Genomic DNA, 18,874 nt, shown 5'->3' with positions numbered 1-18,874 from the left:
ATCGGCTGACGAACGCCCCTTACGCCCGTCAACCGCAGGTCGGCAACTCATGGAGGCCGGAGGTCATCATTTGCCCTTCGGCGCCCGCTGCGTCTCCTGCGAGAGGGATCCACCATCGAAATTTCCCTCTCAAGCTTTACGCTTAGTTGGAGGGGAAAGGGGAATGTTAGTCATGATTAAAAATGGCTAATATTCTTTTTAAATAAAAATAAAAAATATTATTTAGCATTGAACAGGATTTTTAGGGTTCCATACCTCAAAAGGAAAAACGGAACCCTTATAGGATCACTCGTTCGTCCGGCCGTCCGTCCGTCCGTCCGTCCGTTGTTGTCTGTCAAGAAAACCTATAGGGTACATCCCTTTGACCTAGAATCTAAAAATTTGGCAGGTAGGTAGGTCTTATAGCACAAGTAATGGAATAAATCTGAAAACCGTAAAGTGGTTACATCACAGAAAAAAAATTAAAAAGTGTTTTAATTTTCAAAGTAAGAGAACTATACCAAGTGCGGTATCATATGAAAGGATTTTACTTGTTCGTTCTAAAACAGATTTGTATTTATTTTTAAGCATTATGTATGGAAATTTTTATAATTTTATTTCGTCATTTTACTTCAGCATTGTATTTATAAGATCAAAGTAGCATGGGTACGTGTCTTCAATATATACTAATTACCAAACACCCTGTATTATGTAGATAATATAGCTAAGTAGGTAGAAGTAGGTGAACATTTCAAAAAGTGTAAGGAAAATCATGGATATATTAATTACTTGTGGTACTTACAAATTATAGACTAATGTATATGTAATTATAATATATTGGTAAACATAATTCGATGGCTGCAGGAAGAATTTTAAATAAACACTTTAGTCAAACTGTATCAAATACTACCTACAATTTTTGTATAAACTAAGATGGAATTATAAGGATGTCAAAGGTTAATTTATAATTAATTATTAGCTTTTAAGGCGTTATCATGAAACAAAAATGAGATGAATAATAATTATTTAAGTAAAAGGTTAAAAGGAATTAATTTGTTAATTATTTGTAATGCAAACAAGGAAAATGATTTTCGAATATTTTGGTTTTAAGGCACTTTCTAAAATATGTAATTACTCGTAGGTACCCTCGTAGGTAGGTAGGTGTTGGACTAGGAGATGCTCTGTGAATTTTAATTTTTAATTTTGTGCTAGAAAGTGTCGTTAGAAAACTTTGTTGATTGTAATAAATAGTTAGCTGGCAAGTTGCCGCTTCTATCTATACTAATATTATAAAGAGGAAACCTTTGTATTTTTGTATGTTTGTACCTATTGAATAGGCTCAAAAACTACTGGACCGATTTCAAAATTTCTTTTACCATTACTTAGAGGGATTCTTTCGAATCCGTATAGGCTATATTTTATCCCGGAAAATAGAAAAAATAAATGTCCACCCGTGCGAAGCCGGGGCGGGTCGCTAGTCACCTAATAATTTAATTTAAGAGAAATTGAATAAGTACCTATTTGGTTTAACTAAAAAAGTTATAATAGCAAACTTGCAGTCTATCGTATCATGAGGATTGTAAGATTGCTATTTAATCTTCTACACAACCTATCTCAGCGTGTGGGTGTGGTCTATGTGTACATCGATGGGTCTATGGTACTGGATCCTTTAGTGCATCCAAACGTTTCGTACTTTTAGGGATCCGTACCTCAAAAGGAAAAACGGAAACCCTTATAGGATCGCTTCGTTGTCTGTCTGTCTGTCTGTCCGTCTGTCCGTCGTGTCTGTCAAGAAACCTATAGGGTACTTCCTGTTGACCTAGAATCATGAAAGTCTGACTCGCACTTGGCCGGTTTTTTTTAAATGGAATTTATTTAAAGGGGTTTGGTCACAAAGTGATCTTGTCACACGTATTCAAACGAGACCAGTCATAATAACTCGAGAACAATTAATATAGATACGGCTCAGCAACGACATAAGTTACTTGTTATTGAGCAAAATATTATAACACTTTTTGAAGAGTGACCACCACGCTCCTGTGCAATGCTTTTGGCATTATAATATGCTGGTTTAATAAACGATAGAATTGAACAAGCTGAAAGGAATCTTCAAATTTTAAGAAATACTTTTAGCTTTTAACAGGCTCGTATATTATTCATAATAATTTATGTTCTATTAATAGTTGTGATATGACTGTGATATAACAGCTTAGTTTTCCTTCCTTAAACAGAATTGTCAGTATTAATTTGTAATTTCCAAGGACGGCGCAATCAATAATTTTATTGTTGTCTGGTGGTTATGACAATATAAAAGTTTCGTTTCCCTAAACAAAAGTCCTTGATTTTTGTATTGGCTTAGTCATGTTCACGCCACTCTTTATGGTATTGTACCCAGTCATTGATTTTAGAGCCACGTGTCAGTCTCATCCAACACCCAGGTCCGTCTCGCGATCTTTGTCTATGTCATCGGACTAGCACGGATGATAGTCATCTCACGCTTCTTTTTCCGATAGGTACCTATGTCCTTTCCATTTAAATAGCGGAGCTGTTATCTGTGGTCCTACAGATATGTCCTGCCCATATACATATATATGTACATTTCGACTAGGTACTTAGGTTACCACTTAGCTATTGGTATTCAGGTTTATTACCACCTTCCACTGTTCATTTGTTCGTTTTCTCCCTATCGTTAAGGTTCTCTGGAAGAGATCGCTATTTAGCGATAAGACCACCTTTTTGTGACCTGTTCTTTGTGTTTTGTAGTGCAGTAAAGTATATATATGTTACGGGCAACGTGATTAATTGGGCATTATTAATAAGGACCGGCCATTATTAATAATGCCCAATAGCGATGGGCAAAGTGATTAATTTATCACTTTGCCCGGCCATTATTAATAATGCCCGACGGCCCGTGGTCCATGTAATAAGTCAGTGTTTGAGATAGCTTAAATTTATCACTTGGACCGGGCAGTATGAATAATTCCCTACTTGTAGCCGGGCAATGTGATGAATTGGACCGCGGCCGTTGGCAGGGGCGCGTACGTGCGGGGGGAGGGCCTTAGGTTAGGTTAGGTAAGGTTAGGTTATATTAGCTCCTCTTCCATTGGCGGAGGAGGCTCGAGTCCCATCCTCGAGGATTGGACGAAGAGGAAGCATGGAGTACTCACGTTCCACCTTGTACAGGTGCTTACGGGGCACGGGTGCTTTGGAAGATACCTGTGCAAGGTGGCGCGAAGAGAGCCCACAGAGGAATGCCACCAGTGCGGTTGTGTCTCAGACACGGCACAACATACGCTGGCAGAGTGCCCGGCGTGGGTGGAGTCTCGCCAGTCACTGGTGGATATTATGGGGCAGGACCTCTCATTGCCCGCCGTGACTAAATCCATGGTGGACAGTGAGAGGGCCTGGCAAGCGATGGTCTCCTTCAGCGAGGAAGTAATGACGCAGAAGGAGGTAGCGGAGCGGCTGAGAGAGGAAGCCAAAAGCTCTCATCCCATGCGCAGCAAGAGAATCGGACGCAGGCGAGCTGCACACGACCGTCGCTTGCCCCCTTGAGTAGGGCCTCCGAGTAATAGACACGGACAGACCGTCTCCGAGGAATAGACAGACGGGGAGTCTGTTACCCGCGGGAGAGTAGGTCCTCGAGTTGGAAGGCAAGCCCTTGTTTCCGGCGAGCCTTAAACGGTGTTGGGGCCCCTTTTAGTCCCAGAGCTGGGCCAGCCTTGGCGGGCGCCGTTAGCCGGGTCGCAGTTCAATACGTTCGTGGCCCTGTGCCCAGCAACAACGATTGAGACGGTAAGCCGTGGGGTTTCCCCAATGGAGGATTTTCCCACGTATAAAAAAAAAGCCTAGGTTAGCTTAGGTTCTTTCATTTAATAGACAAAAGATAGGGTGGGCATTATTCATAAGGGCCGGGAAAAGTGATTAATTATGCTGTTTTAATCACATTGCCCAATTGAGTCGGGCATTATTAATACAGACCGGCCATTATTAATAGTGCCCGGACTTATCAAATTGCCCGTAACATATACATACTTACATACGTAGGTATACATACATACACTTCTAATTAATAGTTATCTACTCTGAATTCTGTGCTGCCTGCAGCTAATTGAGGGATTTAGTGATTACTTTACCGAATAATTAATTAAGTTTAAAAGGTGAAATTGTGGTCTTCAAGCGGATAGCTTTTAGTGAATGAAAAAATCTAAGTTACTAAACCACTGAGTTCCCACCATTTAATGAATATTGTGCAGTAATTGATCTAATTAAGGATAATTATTACTACTTATTACAATATAATTTAATATTTGATATTTTGATACGAAATACATAATCCTGAATTAATTTGAACAAACAAGGTATGAAATTAATTACGCAATGCTAATTTATAGGGAAAATTACTAAGTATGGACATAAAATTGAAAAATTAGTATTAACAAAATATCCTTTTATGGAATAGACAAACAATGCATTCTTACACCCGTAAAACTGATACCTACCTATGTATAATATTTTTTTTTTACAGAAATTATTTTTTGTAAATAATATTGATGTACCTACCTCTACCTACCTATTTGAGTTTTCATGACCGACCATCCCAACTTGCAATTTCTAATTAGAATTTCTCGCATTTGGTTTGAGTTCGGTTTGGTAAAGACTTCAGCCGTGGTTAGTTATCAGATACCGGTATAAACCTGCCGCTAAGTTAGTTCACTTCCATCTTACTTGGCATCGCCACTCACCACGAGATATTATCGCAGTCATAAAAAACCGGTCAAGTGCGAGTCGGAATTTTTCTGGCGGCCATTTTGACGTTTTTTTTTTTATTTTTTGTTATAGCGGCAAGAGAAATATACATTTTCAAAATTTCAACTCTAACTATTTAATCCGCTGACAGACAGACGGACTGACGGACAGAGAGACGGACAGACGGATGGACATTGGAGGCTTACTAATAGGATCCCGTTGGACCTAAATATATGAAATTTTCCTGCATAATATTTTTTAACCATGTCATGAATTCAGCTTTCTAAGACAATTATTAATGTAAGACAATAGCAATTATATTAGATATAGGAAACATTATAAATTACAATGCATTAGGGAAACCGCGAGTGGGTTTTCCATGGATTTCGTAATTTGAAAAAATTATGCAATTGTGAATTATCCTATTACGTCTGCAAAACAAAGAGGCCTGGTGGGTGTCATAGAGTCTACTGTTACCAGATGTCATACTAAGATTCAGCTTAGGGGTTTTCCTTCCCATGTCCAAAGCAGAAACAACGTCACAAGTAACGACGTTGCATGCTTTGACTGTAAATGGGCATGTTGGAAAGACGTACACTGCGCTAGTTTACCGCCCATACAACACACTACTTAAAAAGAAACGACTTATAAGTTCGGAAAATAAAAACAAAAATTGTAAAAAAAACATTTTTTTAAGCTGGAATAAAACAGTGTTTTTGAATTCAAAATATTTTTAAAACACCTTCTGAATGCGAATTTATTACATTTTTTTCGGTAACTAAGTGGGCTATGTTCAATAAATATATTACCTACATCACTAGCTGATGCCCGCGACTTCGTTTTCCTCTTTGATATTCCGGGATAAAAAGTATTCTATGTGTTAATCCAGGGTATAATCTATCTCCATTCCAAATTTCATCCGTTCAGCAGTTTTTGCGTGATTGAGTAACAAACATCCAAACATCCACACTTTAACATTAATAATAGTAGGATAACTTAATCCCATGGTCGCTTACTGACTTTTACTGATTTTCCGAGCATTTAGACTACGGAGGTGTGGCGTTTTTTCAGCGCACTGGTAGTTGCCAGCAACAACGGCGATCCCTTCGTCATAGTAAGCGTCTCGTTATTTATATTGCCAGCTCTTCATTCACCGGCACAATTCGCGTTTTAGTCTCAACGCAACCGCACGCAACTGAGAACAAGTATTATTTAAGCATAATAATAATACATACTTAATTATCAAGTATATGAAAACAACTTCACTTATAGACAAGTTGTTAGCTGTACAAGTATTTGTTTTCGCGTCATATGCAACTAAGAACAAGTATTCCGTTCGTAATTTAAGAGATACATCTTTGATTGTAACACTAATATTTTTTTAATTTAGAAGTGAACAAAGGAATAAAGTGATCAAAATGTTGCCTGTTACGTGCCTTATTGTTTTCGTAAGTATTTTTTTTTATTTTAATTTTAAAAAGCTCTTCTAAATCTTTTGACATTTCCTTTGTCTGAAAGTTGAGGCAGCTTTTTCACAATGACAATAAAAGCATTTGATAAAAGCGTGTTAGCTTGGAAGGGATAGGTAGATTTTTTTTTCTCTATCGTCTGGCTTTACAAAGATTAGCCAACGTCAAGTTTGTAGTTATTTGTAACGAGTTAGTTAAACTATACAAGTATGGACCCTGTCTGTGCCAGCGCTCGCCGACATACGCACGGCACCCCCTTATAGCGCTTTCCAGTCAGTTCTAACAAAAAAAAAACACTCCAAAAAGGCAGAGCGCGCCCGCCAGCTAACACCAACACAGACGAAGTCGGATAGGTAGATATAATTGTAATGTGGGCATTAATAAAACTCATTACTCATACCACTTTGTAAAAACCAAATTAAGTAGTTATTGATTATTTATTATAGTACCTACTAATTTGGTTTCTCAGCCCATCGCCGGCCAACTATACCTACCTATTGGGTACGGTCTTCTCCCAGAATGACAAAGATTCAGACCGTAGTTCTCCACGATAGCCAAGTGAGGAAATGCAGACTTCACATACGCACATTATGGAGAAGTTTCTTCACGACATTTTGCGTCACCGTTGAAGCAAGTGATATATAGGTGTACTCTTATGTATTTAAAGGTGCCAACGCACTCGAACTGAACTGCAGTGGCACTGCGCGCCGCGGCAGGCGCGCTGCCCATATTCTCTCCAGCCGCGACGCGACGCGCGGAAACGGGCGCTAAGTGCTGTGCTGCGCCGCTCTAGTGCGATATGCTCCATACAAAATGATAGAAATAATATTCTGACGCGATGTGCCGCGTAGTGCAGTCTCGTGCAGTGCAGCTGCAGTCCAGTTCTAGTGCGTACGCACCTTTAAGCTTAAGGTCCAACGGTGCGCCATCTGCGGCAATACCTTGCTGCGTACAAACTCATAAACTGCATTTGCCGTGCCGCGTCGCTCGAGTGCGCTTCGCTCCATAAAAACTCATAATATAAGTAAACTATATAGGATGTAACCAGAACGCTAGCAAAAACTTAGCGATATTATTATACTACTTTAACACAATCCAATGCCGATAACCATTTGCCATATTTTGTAGTTAGTGATTTAGTATTTTTCGAACTCGCAGTGTATAGCGTGCAAAACTCGGGTGAATGCCCCGCCTACGACATGGCATTGACTTCGAATGACCTGGATTTGCCGTGTAACGCAAGTGCGTTGAGACCTTTAAAACGAACAGAACTCCGAAAACTTAGAGATGCGCATCCAAGATCGAACCCTGGCCCTTCCGAATAGGAAGCCGACCACTAGGCTATTATCACTTTCCAGAGAGACAATAATTGTGTATACTTTGCGACAGGTCTAGATGGCAATCGAGGTCCCCCACGCACGTGGGATAGCGCGGGTGGCGTGCGGGTGTACGGGGCATCTCCCCGCCTCATACCCCAATTGCCATGTCAACCTGTCGCGTACTATAGATACATTTTCATATTGACCTTATCAAGAATCAAACCCAGCACCTCCCCCTTATAAGACCACGGTCCACACCACTGCGTGAGAGGGATCGTGGAAATGCATTAGAAAGTGAATTAAAGGCATACTTACATCTTTGCATGCGTATTAAGTTAGAGTACACCTACCTTACATCTACTTTCTCAATGTTGCATGCGATTTCTCTTAAAAGGGAGAGCTAAGTTGTCCTCTCGTTAGATTAACTGGAATTTGAATTACCTGCTAGGACTAGATAATAAATAATCCTTTTAGGTATAGATAGGCTTATTAAGGGATTCGTTATGCCTGAATTAATTTTTAGCAATTTTGACCCCTTATGTTTTGTTAATCCCTACATTTACTTAAAAACTTATTTATGCTACATTGTAGAAAATATTGAATTTTGGGTTTCGTGTAATCTTTGATGCTCACTACATCAAAAGTTACTTGTTCAATTTACAAAAGTGTTAGGACAAAATAGTTTTCAAGCGTGCGGCGGCGACACCATTATGTTCTTAAAGGTGTATGAAGCACTTGATTAGCGTGGTGGACTAAGGACTAAACGCTTCTCATTGTGAGTGGAGTACTACCGTACTCAGTAATTGCTATGGGTTGAAATAACGATGATAAAATCTATCTAAAGATATATGGCACTAATAAAATACTCTCGGGATTATATTCAATGCCATAATTTATAGCTTAGTTATGTATTCATAAGGCATCACATATAGAGAGAGCCAGCGCGTGCCAGACTTTTGTTATTTTATAAAAGCTGAAAGTTTATCTGCGTATTGTCCGCAGCACAGGGAGGAACGATCAGCGACTATGAAGTTTGGATCATGGTGGCTTTGGGAGAAAACAGGCAATGAAGCTGTAAAAAATCTTACGTCAAAGTATAAAGTCTATTTTTTTATATTTTCTTCGGAATAGTTTTAGGAATCACTGCATGTATTGCCAGACACTTTGTTCAAAGAAAATATAAAAAATTTGACGTAAGATATTTTACCTGTTATCTCCCAAAGCCACCATGATCCAAGCTTCATAGTCAGTGATCGTTGCTCCCTGTTTAGGGGACAATACGCAGAGAAACTTTTAGTTTTTATAAAATAATAAAGGTCTGGCACGCGCTGACTCTTAGTCTAATACTGTAATAAACGCAGAATGTGATTAATTTAACGACGGCAAATTGAACACGATTGTGTTAAGGGTGCTATACACATAGACAGGTCGGCACATTTGTTTCAGCAATTTTGAACAAAACCGATCCCAAGTACCTAATTATTATTGTGCCATATTAATAATTATTATTGCGTTCGACAACAGTTCGTTCGTTTTACAGCTCGTCCGATTAGCAAAATTGGCCGAGTATAGTCGATTTCTGTAATCATATTATAACTAATTTGTGTACAGCAACCCTAGGTACTACGATTGAAATCATTAGCTGTCACGTTGATATTTTATAATACTTACTTCCAAGATTCCTTATGAATACATAATAAGGCATGACATAGTGTAATAAACGAAGAATGTAATTAATAACAACGACAAATTTAGCACTTGATTATGTTAAGGGTGCTATACACATAGTCGGATCGGTACATGTGAATCGGCAATTTTTTATTTATTTACTTTTTAGTCTTAATATTTTTTATTGGAGGAGGAAACTTTTACCAAGTCATTAAAATACAATCACAAACTCTCAATATTCAATTCAAATACTTTAAATATTTAAATTTACAAAAATAAACGAAATGCCAGTACTTTTTTAAGGACCTGTCATCCCGTCTTGTGGAGTCCACGGGTGACCGGAGGTCTGGCACTTACCTTGGTACGCATTAGTCTGGCCATTCAACGCGGTAAAAAACAAAAATCGTTTAACTTTGTGTTCAGGTAGCAACCCTAGGTATCTATATACTTACATCATTAGGAGTCACGTTTTATAGTTATTTATACAGGATTGTTATTTTTCTAATAGATCACATGGTCATAGTTCCCAGTAGCCAGTAGCATGCAGGTTATAAAGGCATAAATGCACTGCTTACCCCGGCTAACATAGCTATTGAGCTACGTCAACTAGGGTAGCCGCTTGACCGTCTCGGATTAGGTTAAGTTCATTTTACTATATCATGTCATTAATTAGTTAGATCAGTAGGTACTCATTACCTACTGATCTAAATAATGCATATCTCCTAGACATAGACCTATATACATCCTAGATTTCCTAAATACATCCTAGCTTTGACATGGCACTGGTGATTTTAGATGATTATATTTATATACCTACCTACTTAAAATATCTACTTCCTGAACTTTCTAAATGTATTAAATTAATAAGTTTGCGCTTTATATTAAAATTTTCTTTTGTGGGTAGAAGTAAAAAAACCTAATTTTATTATCTTTCGCAGGTCATCGCTCTCAACCTCAACAACATCACGGCCGCTAATGTCTCTAAGATGAGTAAGTTACTTATTTTACTCGTTATTCAAAAAAATCAGTCAAGTGAGAATCAGAGACGCACGCGAAGGGTTCCGTACCATAGTACAAGAAATCACACTTTTTAATAATTTTTTTTTAATTTTCATGGCAGCGATTTTGAACTTTTTACTATTGTCAAAGCGGCAACAGAAATAAACATTCTGTAAAGATTGGTTGGCTGTGTACGTACACATCTCTCCGCTCCGCTTTGGTGGAGACCGGGCCTTAAAATGAACCATCGATTTTAGAATCGCCTAAAAGATTAAAAAATACTAGGTATATGATGAAGTTCTTAATCTCTTTCTTCATCCATCTAGGTGACATGCCAATCCAGTTCCCGGAACCAGTGCGCCAAGCGGCTGACGATGATCATGTGCCAGCATCCTGCCGAGACCTGACGTACTGCACGGTTAAGCCTGCAAATTATCCTGAGGAGAAATTTAACCAGATGTTCAAAGACTATGTAAGATCTTTTTCTTTCTACTAGCGTCACGCGGAATCCAACTCGCACGAAACGTTTTTGCTGATACGAACCGCTATCGCTGGGCATACCATAATCATGTGTTTAATGAAAGGGTTTTTTTATTTTATAGAAAGCTGTACCGCTTCCTGAGCTGGTGGTGGAACTGACCAACAAAGCGGGTGAAGACGATGATGATAACTGCAAGTCGGAACAGACTGTAAGTTGAATAATTTAATTAATGGATAGAATCAGGCGTTACTTTGCGGAAGTTCATGTTTAGCAAGAAACAGTTAAAAATTATTTTGCTATAATCCGCCAACAGAAAAAATCTGTATGGTCAAACATGCAGTTACAAGCTAAGCACCGCTTACCTCCCCAACCAAGCAATAAAGCCAAGTTCCCAAGCAAGCACTGCCACCACCATTCACATGCAACACCACACAAGACTTTTCCACTACTCTCGACGCACGTTTCGCCCCGACACCGGAGCATCCTCAGGAGATTTTGACTTTACAATGCTGTATTGTCAAGACTTGACAATACAGCATTGTAAAGTCAAAATGGCGGATTATAGCAAAATAATTTTTAACTGTTTCTTGCTGAATAATTTAATGTTTATGCGTACTAAAAAATTTCTATAACTCTTGTTATACCTGAGAATCCATAGCTTAAGCATGAAAGGCAAACTAAGGTCCAGTTGCATAACAGGCAGTTAAGTTACTTTACGTTCACGGTTAAACTTTGGCGACCAATACAGTGAATAGTGGGTCGCACAAACCCGCAGGCACTCACACTGAGAATTCTCATGCATGCTGCAGGTTTTACGATGTTTTCCTTCACCGTTATAGTAAGTGATTTAGGTTATTTAATTGCTAAACGCACATAACTTCGGAAGGTATGTGCCCGGAATCGAACACTGGACCTCCCGTATAGGAGACCAACTTAGCCACTAGGCTGTCACAGTGTTTTTCAGCAACTCAAATACAAACATTGTATTTATTTATATAAATTATACTAGTAATACCTGCAACTTCACCCGCGTGGGCATAGGTTTTTTTAAAAATTCCATGGGAACTCTTTGCTTTTCCAGGATAAAAAGTAGCCTATGCCCGTCCCCAGGATGTAAGCTAACTCTGTACCTTTCAACAAAATCGGTTAAACTGTTGAGCCGTGAAAGATAGAGAGAGCAGACAGATAGACTGACAGACAGACAGACACGTCACTTTCGAATTTATAATATTAGTATGGATGGATAGTATGAAGTATGGGTAAAAGTATACAGGATACATAGTGATCTCTTCCGTTTTTCCATGATTTTATTTTATTTTCAGTTTGAACCATTGTACCAAGTAAGGCAAAAGAGGGATAAGATATGGCGCACCGTGGTGCAGGCTCCAGGCCACGACTACGTGCAACGCGTTCGTCTAGAAACCTGCAGGTAATATCATCATCATCATCATTATTAACCGATATACGTCCACTGCTGGACATGGGCCCCTGTAAATACTTCCACACTGCACCGCCGGCTCCCGGCGACTCGTTTGATGTAGTGTGTCTACCTACTGCGGTGTCTACCAACATTGTATTTTGGGCGTGTTAAACATGATTTTGGGCGTGTTAAACATGATTTTGGGCATGTTAAACATGATTTTGGGCATGTTAAACATGATTTTGGGCATATTAAACACACCCTGAGCAGCTTTTGCACTAAAGACGTTGAGGATGCATAGAAAGGGCTGCGTAACAGACACAGTGCAGTAACTCACATACCTAGTCCGTCTGTCAGTGAGTTGCACTTATGAACCGTAATTTAGGTATGAGAATTGAAATCACATAATGTTTTCACAGAATGTGTGTTTCTATTTCTTCTTTTTATTAGGCTACCTTACGTCAATAAAGGTAAAATTTGACGCCTGCCAGTGATGTAAAAGCTTCAAAGTTTTGTTACAAATTCCTTAACAGGGCTCTCTCCGTCACTCGTTTCATACAATCGTAGTTCCAATTTCATTTGAATATTAAGCAACCAAAGTCCATGAAATTTTGCAGACATATTCTAGAAACTAATATCTGTGTCTGTGGTGTTTTAGATTTTTCTAAAAATATGTAGTTTTAAAATTACAGGGGCTCAAAGATTTGTATGTAAATTTTTAAGACCGCGTAACTTTGAAACCGAATATTTTAACAGAAATCTGGAAAACCACAGACATAGATATTAGTTTCTAGAATATGTCTGCAAAATTTCATGGACTTTGGTTGCTTAATATTCAAATGAAATTGGAACTACGGTTGTATGAAACGAGTGACGGAGGAGCCCTCTTAACAGTCGTGAACTGTGGTGCTACTTTACACGGTTTACACTTAGCATTACATTAAGCTTTAATTGAAAGCAAATAGTTAATTTATTATATCCTTCTTTTATCTAGCAACGCCAACGCACCCTGCTTCGAGTCTTTCTGCATGGCGTCAGAATACAAGGCAGTCTGTAAACAGAACTACAACACATGGAAGGTGGTCGTGGACAAGGGAGGCAACGAAACTGAGACCATCGAAGCGATCTTACCCGTCTCTTGCTCCTGCACGGCCGTGAAAGGGTAACCGACCAGGCCACCCAATATCTACAGTTTTTATTCCTTTGTCTATGGTTTAACCACCTTCACACGGCGTCAAGTTTTGTCGGATCTACTTTTTATCGGATCCTGCAAAATCGGATAGTGCGTTCACGCGGTGATCTCCCTGCCAGCGCACACGCCATCCGACCGACACATGGGTTCTGGTTTTTTGCGGGATTCTTCATCCAAGCTTGTGTGAACACATGTATTGAAATACTGTAACCACAAGATCAGATCCAATTTTTAGTACGAGCAGACCCATTTGTAGTCGCAAAAAAGGATAACAAATTTAGCGGGATCCGTTTTTTTATCTGGATCCTGCAATCGTATGCTTGTGTGAACGCGTGTATTGAAGTACTCGTGTCACTAAATCGAATCCTACAGAATAGTTCCCGCAAAGAATCGGAACTGTCTATGTGAACGTACCGTTACTCAGACCCTGGCCATAGTCAGTTCATAGCCACTGAAGAAGATAAAGATCTAGATAGACTGAAGAAAAACAAGTAGATACGTTTCATACATAATCTAAAATCGAATGTTGTAACTGTGATTTGTTGTAAGCTAAAGAGGCTTTCTATTTTATAGATGATAATAAGTAGGATTACATTTACTCCTAAGTACCTACTATGTATTTCGAGTTACGCAGACTGATCGCTTAAGATTTTAATTTACTCTTAAGAAGAACTTACTATGTTTGCAGAAGGTACTAAGCGCCACCGCTCGCGTCGCTGATAAGTTTCTCGGAGGTTTCTGTGATTGGTTTATCTTATAAACAAACTAAGGAAATACGATTTTTTTTTTTTTTTTAAATTATATAGACTAGCGCTTGGCTGCAATCAGACCTGCTAGCAAGTGATGATGCAGCCTAAGATGAAGCGCGCTTGCCTAGGAGTTGCCTATTCACTCTTGACTTGAAGGGATCTATGTTGTCTGTAGTAGTACACAGGTAGTACACACTGTACTCTGGTTATAGTACCGTAACGATCCGAGACTGAGTGCTTCAAAGCATTTTGCGGTAGAATGATAACTACAATAGCAAACACCTCTGATTGGTTGACTCTCGGTCACTATTGGCTACAATATGCATTGTTGCAACACGAGTACGTTAAATTCAGCCAATCACAACAATTGCGATTGTAATAATGATTGATACAGGTTTTCCGGAATCGACCTGCTGATGTCGCTCAGCTTGTCTGCAATATCACGCAAACCACTCTATGGTTATAGCTAACAGGTTATTTTTTTGCCGCGAAAAATGCGCATACAAAAACTTTTAAATTATTCTGGGATCCAACGTCTTTCTGTACTTTTATTTAGTTAATAAGTAATTTATTTAATAATTTATTGTGTCATTGTTTTTTGTAAATAAAAAAATTCGGAACCAGCTTACTGATAGCTAGGTAAACACTGTTTTCATTTTCATCTGTTTTACTATATTAAACGAATTTTTATATCTTCTATTGTTGTATTATTTTTGACTATATTTATGCCGCCATCGGGACTTCTTTTTAACCCCCGACCCAAAAAGAGGGGTGTTATAAGTTTGACGTGTGTATCTGTGTGTCTGTGTATCTGTGTATCTGTGTATCTGTGTATCTGTCTGTGGCATCGTAGCTTCTAAACGAATGAACCGATTTTAATTTAGTTTTTTTTATTTGCCACCTTGGCTTGATCGAGAGTGTTCTTAGCTATAATCTAAAAAAATTGGTTCAGCCGTTTAAGAGTTATCAGCTCTTTTCTAGTTTTCTTCTAGAAAAGAAGGTTAGATAACCGTTAGGTTTATAATATTATGTCAATAGACAAATGTCAAGCTGTCAAGATGGACGTTGCCTAAATACATAATTATTTATTTGAAAATGATGTTTTGGAAAACTCAGATACTTTGGATCGTCGGGGGTGTTATAAATTTTTAATTTACACTTGTTATACGTTGATAAAATCGGCCCTTAGGGTTTTCTAAATTTCCACCAAGCCAAGGCGAGTCAGCCAGTAAAGCGATAAAAAGGCCGATCATCTTGAGAATATCTCTAGATTATTTTTAAACATGTCATGTCACACAGAAAAAGACTATTTTGAATTTAAGCGTTTTGTGAACTTGCTGTGTGTACCGATATAGAATAAATAAAATAAATAAACTTTACCTTACCTACTTCTAGCTGTAAATGTAATTTATAGCATGTTATAACTGTTATAAGTAAACAAATAATTACTTACAGGAAAATTTTATACTTAATTCTTGTTCAAGCTAATCTTTGTTAAGACTTTAAAGTACCTAACTTTAGATATTAGTCTATTGCTAGTTGGTATCATAATTACTGATCTGTTGGATGCAATATAATATACCTATATCATAATATATTGGATCCATATGTACTAACGTCCTCATACAATAAGGGTGACTGGAGTGAGGGAACTCTCGGTTTGATCCTGAGTTGACGATAAACGACGTAAAATCGAAGAAAATAGGCGATTCATAAACGACCTAGCGTCAAATGTAGGAACATTAATTGACGCCTGAAACGACTCAATGGTGATACTGTGAAGGCAGAATTACAAGAGATTTTTTCATTCTCGCGACTTCATTCGCGTTGATTTAGGTTTTTTAAAATCCCGTAAAAACTTTTTTTTTCCGGTATAAAACAATAAGCCTATGCCCATCTCCAGTATGCAAGCTATCTCTGATTCAAAGATGATACCCTTGACTTTGTCCATGTGGAAGAAATCTTCTTAAAAATCCCGTGGGAAATCTTTTATTTTCCGAGACAAAAAATAGCATAGGTCCGCTCTGGGTTGCGAGCTATCTTTGTATATAAAATCAGTTTTTTTTTTTTTTTTTTTTTATTCTATTATTTTTAAGGGGCTTTTATAGGTGTCCTATATGCCAGCCCCATCGGTACAATCTAAATTAAAATTAAACTAGGTATATACCTAAAACTACAACAATTTGAGAGAATCACTAACAAATTCATACACTTTCATTGCCGAAACGCTCAAAGGTTTGTTTAAAATACAGTTGAAAATACCAATATTCATAAAATTTAAATTTAGTTCACACATTAGTGTTTCTCTCAAATTGTGATTCCGAACACATGCCAGTAGCAAGTGTGAGACATCATCTACGTTACCACATACTTCACAACTGGGAGAATCCCTTTTCCTCATTAAATATTTAAACTTGCCTAACGGCACGTGTCCAGATCTAAGTCTAAATGCTATAACTAACTTATTTCTACTAATTTTACTATTTACAAACTCTGGCAGTTCCATTGCATAATGTTTAAAGTGCACCTATTGTTGCAGCTATCCATTGTGAAATATACTAAAGAAATTTTTCAGCATGTCATTATCATTGATCAATCCAACTACTAGCATTTTAATCTCCTCTATGATAACTTTAAAAATTAATTTCATTTTATTCTCCAAACTTGTTTGTGAAAAGCACACATCCTTAATTTTTAATAGCAACCTCACAAAGTCAAATCTCTTACGTCTCTTCTCATATTCTTCTCTATTTTCTCCTTGGCGTCTTTCTCTTTCTGTGTTTTGAGCTATATATTCTGTATCACCAACTACACGTTCTACCTTACTTCCTTTTTTCTTCCTTTTTTTTTCTTTCTGTGACCCAGTATGTACCGTCTCAATATTTTCCATTTCTATTTCACTATCTGATGACTCTTCTTTCTTCTCATTATGAATTTCAGCTTCAGTAACTAGAACATCTCTATAAGTCTTATTCAAATTCGTCTCATTATAATTTACGTTACGATTGTTGAATTCTTCATTTGTTTCGTTCATATTATAACGCTGACGTCTATCACTTAATTTCTTTTTATCATAATATATAAGCAAAGCCTGTCGATATTTACAGTTTTCCTCACACATAATCTTCCTGATCTCCTTTTCTTTGAGAAATACTGGACAGGACATTCTTTCAAGTGCCATATGATTCCCATTGCAGTTAATGCAAGAATATATCTTGGTCTCACAATTTGAGTGTTGTTCTCCACATTTTGGGCAAAAATCCTTCTTTCTTGGACAAAATTTCTTTGTGTGGCCATAGCGCCAGCAGGAAGAGCACTGCGTGACAGGAAATGTGAATGGTTCCACCTTAAATCTGCACCCGTATATCAGTATATACGAGGGTAAGGTAGGACTCTTAAAACACACCCTTACTGATTCACTCTCAATCCAGTCACCATTTTCTAAACATCTCCTTAATCTCTTAATAGATAAAATTTCGAATTCACTTTCAAAACTCGCGAGCATTTCTTCCTCTTGAACATCTAAATCAATATTTCGTACTACACCGAATATCATTTGCAACCCCTCTGTTAATTGACATCTATAATCTGCTTCCGCAAACCTTTTATTGCTTAGTAGTTTATGAGCATTTTCTTTGTCACCAAACTCTATCAAAACTTTAAAAGGACTTTTATATTTAATACTCAATATGCTTAGTATATTTTCTGATCGTAATAGTTTCGCTAGTGCCATTTGTTTAGGCAAAATTTCCTTTGACGTAACACTCACCTCAATCTTCTCATTTTCTTGTGTTTGTCCCATCATATCGATGTCATCATTCAAATCACTACTACCCGACTTGCGTACAGCGAGACGTTTGGTACGCCGCCGCGCTACCATTGTAAATCCTTCTTCGTCAATACTCGCGCCGCTACTGTCACGCAAACTTTTTTCCCGTTGCCTTTTTTCGCATCGTACACTTTCGTCAAATTCATTTTCCCACGAAATATAACGTTCGCACTCCATTTCCTTACTAAATTCCTAAAATCAGTTTAACGGATAGGCCGTGAAAAGCAAACAGACAGACCGACAGACAGATGGACAGACAGCCACACTTTCGTATCTATAATATTAAGGATGGATGTATGGATAGTATGGATTGAAATGTGTATTATACCGGCTAGTCAAGTTTGCTGCGCGCCGTTAGCGGTTAGTGGCGTGAAAGTGCGAAATGTTATCTTTGCTCGCGACCTGTTTGACTCTCACTATCTATTACTACTGGACTAGACAGTTGGTATCATATAAATAATTATATTTATCTTTTATTTAGTGCTAGCTTTTAAAAATACTAAATCAATAAAACTACAAGTATAACGAAAATGATTATTGGTATTGGATTCTGTAAAGGTAGTATCGACACCTGCAAAGAAAAACATCGTAACTCACTTTTTAGCAATTTTGAGTTACAATCAATTCATACTGAAGAAAAAATGCTCTTTATTACGATGGCGTTAAGGCTTAAGAGTTAATAAGAATTTTTTTAAATCTTTGACGGGCTCTCCTGTAAAGTTACGAAAAATGAGATTTTAGTTAATAGTGCTAAGTTTTTACTTAATTCTAATTACACCCTGTATATTTAGGTACGTACCTACCTACACCTCTTTAATTAAAAGTAAATAACACTATTTCTGTAAGTTGGTATAAAGTAAAACAGGTGCAAAATGCAGTAAATAAATACAGTAGGTAAGAGTGACGTCAAAGGCTCTACATTCGAAACGATACAAAAATACCAAAGCGTTAAAACCTATAATTTTAATTCGACTCGTACAACGGATTTACGTCATCATTTATGTACTTACCTACGTCATT

At 37.8% G+C, this 18,874-nt stretch overlaps 2 protein-coding genes across 2 annotated transcripts; one reads left to right on the top strand and one right to left on the bottom strand.

The window, feature by feature from the left end:
- The first annotated feature begins 5,897 nt into the window (after positions 1-5,897).
- LOC123867749 lies at positions 5,898-14,065 on the top strand. Its single transcript, XM_045909979.1, has 6 exons — positions 5,898-6,176; positions 10,123-10,174; positions 10,510-10,655; positions 10,786-10,872; positions 11,987-12,093; positions 13,079-14,065. Exons 1-6 carry the CDS (start codon positions 6,147-6,149, stop codon positions 13,248-13,250), a joined length of 594 nt encoding a protein of 197 aa, XP_045765935.1. The 5' UTR covers positions 5,898-6,146; the 3' UTR covers positions 13,251-14,065.
- LOC123867716 lies at positions 13,373-17,905 on the bottom strand. The gene is made up of 2 exons (XM_045909892.1): positions 16,736-17,905; positions 13,373-13,480 (listed from the first exon to the last, which is right to left on the bottom strand). The coding sequence occupies exons 1-2, from the start codon at positions 17,903-17,905 to the stop codon at positions 13,373-13,375; spliced, it is 1,278 nt and encodes a 425-aa protein (XP_045765848.1).
- Between the last annotated feature and the right edge of the window lie 969 nt (positions 17,906-18,874).

Source organism: Maniola jurtina, chromosome 8, assembly GCF_905333055.1.
Source record: "Maniola jurtina chromosome 8, ilManJurt1.1, whole genome shotgun sequence".
Taxonomy (NCBI): Eukaryota; Metazoa; Arthropoda; class Insecta; order Lepidoptera; family Nymphalidae; genus Maniola; species Maniola jurtina.
Note: the sequence above shows the minus strand (reverse complement) of the source record. Positions and strands in the feature narration are given on the sequence as shown.

Coding starts and splice junctions, on each gene's coding strand:
- LOC123867749 (XM_045909979.1), top strand. CDS start 6,147: ATGTTGCCTGTTACGTGCCTTATTGTTTTC. Junction 10,656..10,785: donor ACCAGATGTTCAAAGACTAT/GTAAGATCTTTT, acceptor TTTATTTTATAG/AAAGCTGTACCGCTTCCTGA. Junction 12,094..13,078: donor GTTCGTCTAGAAACCTGCAG/GTAATATCATCA, acceptor TCTTTTATCTAG/CAACGCCAACGCACCCTGCT.
- LOC123867716 (XM_045909892.1), bottom strand. CDS start 17,905: ATGGTAGCGCGGCGGCGTACCAAACGTCTCGCTGTACGCAAGTCGGGT. Junction 13,481..16,735: donor GACGTAAGAGATTTGACTTT/GTGAGGTTGCTA, acceptor TTGTGGTTACAG/TATTTCAATACATGTGTTCA.